Source organism: Anser cygnoides, chromosome Z (genome assembly GCF_040182565.1).
Source record: "Anser cygnoides isolate HZ-2024a breed goose chromosome Z, Taihu_goose_T2T_genome, whole genome shotgun sequence".
In the NCBI taxonomy this organism is placed as follows: domain Eukaryota; kingdom Metazoa; phylum Chordata; class Aves; order Anseriformes; family Anatidae; genus Anser; species Anser cygnoides.
The window spans coordinates 31,760,808-31,766,835 of record NC_089912.1 but is presented as its reverse complement, the minus strand read 5'-3'; the positions used below and the strand labels follow the sequence as shown (position 1 = coordinate 31,766,835).

Below are 6,028 nucleotides of genomic sequence, written 5' to 3'. Positions count from 1 at the left end.
GCATACTGTTAAAACCAGAGCATTTTAACACCATTTTTTCCTCAGCAATAAACAAAAGAGCTCAACCTCATCCTCAACCTGATTCAACCTCAGCAATAAACAAAAGAGCTTTCAAGCAGCTGCACACATTTCAAACCCTGTCTTACTTAGTGGTCTGGTTGACCTCTCAAGTATAGTCCTAAATATTAAAAAACACGGGTCAGTAAAATACCCTGGTATTCTTTCCAGTATTTTGGCCAGGAAAACAACATTTATGTCAAACCTCTCCTACCATAACTGTAGTAATGGGAGTTCTAGATCTATCCTGATTTTTTTCCAAATATAGCATTCCTGCTTCTTACCCTACATTTTTTCTTAGAATTCCTTCACGTGTAATATGCACTTTCCTGAAATCTTTCTTGGGATGGACTCCCACTGTTGTCTGTTACTGTGCCATCTGAGCAATTTGAAGGAACCAGAGGAATTGTACAAATTGGGGAATTTTAGTATCAGATCTCACATTTGGTGCCTGTCTGTGTGCAATATTTTGACTGAAATTTTGGATTATTCACTCCTTGTGCCAAGATCCTTTCGCAACAGTCAAATCAAATCTCTCTTCTAGCATAGTTTCAAAATTTTAAATGAGGTTGGTTTTCACTGATGGAATCTCATTTGCTCACTTTTATACTTTAAAAATATATGTACACACTGGTAGAGAACCAAGATTTTTAGGCAACATCTAAAGGCATTTCAAGCAGGCATAAGCCTGTAGTGCTGCTGAAAGAAATAGTTCTGCTGTCTTGTCACCCTCAACTGTTTTTTCCGGACTTTGGACCATCTCTTTGGTGCTGAGGTGAATGTGAGGCTTAGTAGTGAAACCAACAGGGAACTGGCCTATATTAAAGCTAGTTGGAAAAAAGAAAAAAAAAAGTCTCCAGCCCAGGTCGTCCAGTCTGTTACTGAAGATAAGGCAGAAGCCTGTCTTCATTTAAGCTAAGTGTGAATTTTATTTGCCTCGTATTCCACCTCTGACACTGTTCCCCTTTTGGGGAATAAGAAAGTTGCTAACATCAAGTGCAGACCTTCAAATGCAGAAGGATTGATTCTGTGGTTCCTCATAACAACCCCGTTCCTTTCCCAGTGGCCTGCTATGGATGAGTCTTTGAAGAGGAACATGTAGGTGAACGATGGGACAGGGTGTAATGAGCTGTCTATGGGTAGCGGCTGAGGGACCTGGGGATGTTTAGTCTGGAGAAGAGGAGGCTCAGGGGAGACCTCGTTGCTCTCTACAACTGCCTGAAAGGAAGGCGTGGGGAGCTGGGGGTCGGCCTCTTCTCACAGGTAACTAGCGATAGGACCAGAGAGAATGGCCTCAAGTTGCGCCAGGGGAGGTTCAGGTTGGAAATTTGGAGACATTTCTTCTCAGAAAGAGCAGTCAGGCACTGGGACGGGTTGCCCAGGGAGGTGGTGGAGTCACTGTCCCTGGGGGTGTTCAAGGAAAGGTTGGACGTGGTGCTTAGGGACGTGGTTTGGGACCAGACAGGTGCGGCGTTACGGGGCGGTGCGGGAAGCGCAGAGCCCCACAGCCCACGGCTGCCGGCCGGGAGCCGCCACCTCGCGCACTGAGGCACCGCCTGGAGGGGACGGGAGCGGGACCGCCGCAGGCTCCCCCCTCGGACCGGCTCCCCCCTCGGACCCCCCCCCCGCCGCCTCCCGCCCAACGGCCGGGCGGGAAACCGCGCCCCGCCCCTCGCGGGCGTGGCCTCGCCGCACCGAGGGGACGCGGCGCCACCCCGGGCGGTGCCGTGATGTCACACGTGACGCAGCGCACCCGGAAGCAGGCCGGAGCGCCTACAGTACAGCACGGGGGCTGAGGAGGCGCCCCCCGCCTCCCCCCGCCGCCCTCGGCAGAGCCGCCGCCGCCCTCCCGCCGCGTTCCCCCCCCCGCCCCCCAACCCTTTTTGACCTTTCGCGGCCCCTGTCGGCGGGGTGGGCGCCGGGCAGCAGCCATGTCGCTGCTGCAGTCCGCCCTGGACTTCCTGGCGGGGCCCGGCTCCCTGGGGGCCGCCAGCCGCGACCAGAACGACTTCGTGGGGCAGACGGTGGAGATGGGCGACATGAGGCTGCGCGTCCGGAGGGTCATCGCCGAGGGTACGGCCGCGACGGGGCTGGGGCGGGGGTGGGGGGGTTCAGGGTGGGAATGAGGAGACAGTTCTGGTCAGGAAGAGCAGTCAGGCACTGGGACGGGTTGCCCAGGGAGGTGGTAGAGTCACCGTTCCTGGGGGTGTTCAAGGAAAGGCTGGACGTGGTGCTTGGGGACATGGGTTAGTGGGTGACGTTGGTGTTAGGGGGACGGTTGGACCAGGTGATCTTGGAGGTCTCTTCCGACCTTAATGGTTCTGTGCTCATTTGTTCCTGCGCGGCTTTTTAAAACCTCATAGTCACCAGGGCGAAATAAACTTTGATTCTTTAAAGATTAGCTCCTGCCAGGTGAACGCTAAACAAACCGTCTGTTACTGCTGGTGCTGTGACGTTCCTGTCTGGGCTAACCATAACAGTTTCCAGAGAAAGCAGAGGATGGGCGGGCAGCTAAGTACTGTTCGGAGAAGTACCTGCCGTTTAGTTCTTCGTACTTCGTGTTTTGTACTTCACTTTGGCAGCAGCTTACTGTTCACCAGGATCTAACACAGGTCTTCTAAAATGTCAGGGGAAAGATGCCAGTTAGATGACCTAAAGCAAATAGGGATGTGCCTCAAGTCTGGTGTTCTCAAGCAGTTATTTGCCACTGGAGTTCGGAGTGTTCCTTGTTTGCCTCAGTGCTGTGGCTTTACTTCTTGTTTTCCCTTTCACTGATTGAAATAGGTTCCAACAGCGTGCTTATGCTAGGGAGTGAGACCAGCCAACATAGGTGACCTTAAACAACCCTTAGGTATGTTCAACATTTGCCTGACTGCAGTTTGCAGTAGTTGAACCTGTGCTGACACCCGAACATCTTGGTACCGTTTCTAGAACAGACATTTGAAGAGACCTGCTTAATTAGTCACTATCTTAAAAAAGAAATAAAAAGGGGGGGGGGGGGGGGGGGAACACCCCACAAAAAAGCCACAAGGTTTTCATTATGAAATGTAGTTCATTCAGTTGAGCTTGGAGCTATTGGGTGTCCAAAAAGTTCCTGCCACTTCTTCCGTCTTCAGACTTGAAACAGGAATGTCTCTGTCTTAAACTCACCACTTGATTTGTTGCTGATACAGTTTTTCCTCCAGCTCTGAACCTGTGCTTGACACTTTCTTGCAAATGCTTGCATAAGTGTTCTTAAGAGCAATCTTCTCAATGCTTAACAAATCGAAAATCTGTTCGTTTCAAGCGAGTTCTTTCCTGCCAGGTTCCCTGCTAGAATTCAAGGACTGCGTTCTGAATTTAGATTTCAAGTCCATGGTGAGATGCATGTGAACTGCGAATGCGGAGAAATGGCCTTTTCTATAAGATCGTATGGTCTCCTTTGTTTTTAATTGATGTGAACAGAGTCTATGGGTTGTGAAGTATCATGTGGCATGCAGGGTAAGTTTGTTGGTTCTCGCACCCTGCAGCTCTTTCCAGATCAGCGTTGTGCTGCCTGTCTGTGTTGGTGCAAATACGTGTGTGCCTGTGTTTTGAACTGGGATGCTAGCTACACAGTTCGTGTAGGTCTGTTTCCCTGACTCATTTTGCAGAAATACCACCCTAGGAGCAGGACTGGGCTAACTGAAAATGTGGTGTGCTGCGGCAGGACTGTGAGAACAAGTGTGGGGAGGACAAGCAGGCGAAGATCCCTTGCACTGATAAGACCTCCTAACAGAGGATGAGCAGATGCATGAACAGATAAAGTGTTTCAGAGGATGGACTGAGTGCTTCTGGAGTAGTCTGCTCTGTCTTCTACTTTGACGTTTCAGTTGCTCGCTGCAGCTAAGAAATTTTAGAGGAAATGGCTCAGTGCCTTTACGTTTAATCCCTGCTTGCCTTTCATGTGACGCTGGCTTCAGCAGTTGTCATGGTTCTTCAGGGCCTTCCAGTTAGGTGCTCGTGCTGCTGTGAAATTCTCCTTGTGCTAGGTTACACGCCTAGTTGGTAAAGGTGAGTAAAGGCAACTTTGTGCTCTTTTGTATGCACGTAAGTCACTTGCCAGGCAAGCATTTTGTACTTGTCTCCATTACCGTGTTAGCATCTCCCCGTACCAGGGAGTCTGCACACGTGCAGTCTAGCTACACGAGACAGAGAACTCTGTAGGTAGCGTTAGGTGATGGTGGCTTAGACCGCAATCTGTCAGATCCCTTGCTGTTCACGTGAACAGCATGTACAATTTTCTATGCTGACTTTTGCTTCTTCGTTTGGTGTTCTGGGGTGTCCTCCCCCTTTGTTCAGGATTCTTGTGTCAGCCTATACCAGATAGCTGAGGGATGGGGACTGCTGAGCTGATGATTTGGCTATTAGTGCGCTGGCACGTTCGACCTTCCAAGAGAGTTGGAGGGAGCAGGTGACCAGAGCAGGGTGAGCAGTAGTCTTCAGAAAGTAATTTCTTAATTCTTGCTCCTGAGAGATGGCAGTCTTTATATGTTACGTTCTTCCATGAGTTTTTCTAGTGAGTCTGTTTTGTAAAAGCAGTTAGTGGTGGCGTTTTAATTGGTGTGAGCAGAGCCTGTTGATTAGCATCATGAAGTATCATAGGGTAGCAGAAACAGAGTCGTTCATAAGTTGTTTCATATCTCTCATTGACAATGTGAAAATACAGTAAGTATAGAGATCTTGAGGGTGTCTCATAATAGCAAACAGAAGTCGATCTATAAAACAAAACCTGATACCTTTCAATCTCTTGTAAGGTTGAAAAAAAAATAAACTTATCCTGCAAGTGTTATGTTAAGTGTTTGATTAAATCAGGTAACATTTTTAGTGGTTTTCATAGCATGTTAAAAATTGGTTGATAAGTTCACCAGTAGTTCCTACTGCCACTCAGCAGATAATGCAATTTTCCTACAAATACTTCATGGCTAGTGAGATGTTAATTTGCTTCTTGAGAACTGCTCTTGAGTTTTACAGGTTAAATAGGGCACTGTTGTTGATAATTTCATATTTACTATTTCAGCTTTGTTAAATTTTCTGGAACAGAGATCGCAATAATGGAAAATTAATCTTTAAGAAGTTTTGAGGATTCTTCTGGTAAGATAAGTGAGATAAACCAGACAGAAAATAGGCCTCTATTAGTGTTTTCAATGAGTTATTTTAAAATGCTTTGTATTCGAGTTACTGTGTTTTTTTTAAATCTGTGCTAGAGATGATTGCATCAAGAAAATCATTTTATGCCATAATTACTGTTTAAATATAGTTTTTGTCTTTGTCAACAGGTAATTCAACTGTGGATTGATTAACCCTCATGGTTTTCTCTTTACTCTCGAGAGTGTAATTGCTGTTCTATGAAGTATAGATTAAGTTGTTGATTTCTGTCTGAACTGGGACAGTGGTCTCTTGGTTCAAACTTAAAGGTTTTACACAAAGCAACTCAGGGTCTTGTCACTGGGAGGAGCTGGTGGCATGGAATTAGCAACACTTGTTCTTCAAAGTATATTGAGATATAAGCAGCCTGCTTGTGTAGGCTAATTGCAATGTGTTCGAAAACTTGTGTTCTGGAGTTATCCAGGTACTCTTTGGTCTGACAGATGAGGAGCAAAAGCTAAGCATAAATGACGGAATTGGGGTTTCAGTGCCTATGAAGTTCTCTTGCCTAAGAATTGGGGATTTTATATCCACTAATGAACAGTCAGTGAAGACAGAGAGTTCACTGTTCAGGCTGAGGGGTGCCTGGCTCCTCTTCATGAAATGCACAGACTCTGTAGTACTGATCCATGTATGGGGTAGCTGAGAGAAGCTGCAGAAAACTGCTTTTCACGCTGCACAGAGGTACTAGAGAAAGCAACGGAACTTCTCCAACACTTCAGATAAATTACAAGTTTATAACACACTAAGACTAAATGTCTGTTTAGCCTTATTTTTCTTCCAGATGCTGTGATGAGAAGGCAAA

At 47.0% G+C, this 6,028-nt stretch overlaps 1 protein-coding gene across 2 annotated transcripts in view; it reads left to right on the top strand.

Moving 5' to 3' along the window:
- The first annotated feature begins 1,888 nt into the window (after positions 1-1,888).
- GAK (cyclin G associated kinase) overlaps positions 1,889-6,028 on the top strand; it is a 78,335-nt gene continuing 74,195 nt past the window's right edge. Inside the window, exon 1 of one of the 2 annotated variants that reach the window (XM_066987876.1) lies at positions 1,889-2,130. In XM_066987876.1, the coding sequence (XP_066843977.1) occupies positions 1,989-2,130 (142 nt within the window). In that variant the 5' untranslated portion in view covers positions 1,889-1,988. The remainder of the gene's footprint in view (positions 2,131-6,028) is intronic. The other variant, XM_066987875.1, reaches the window with a different exon arrangement.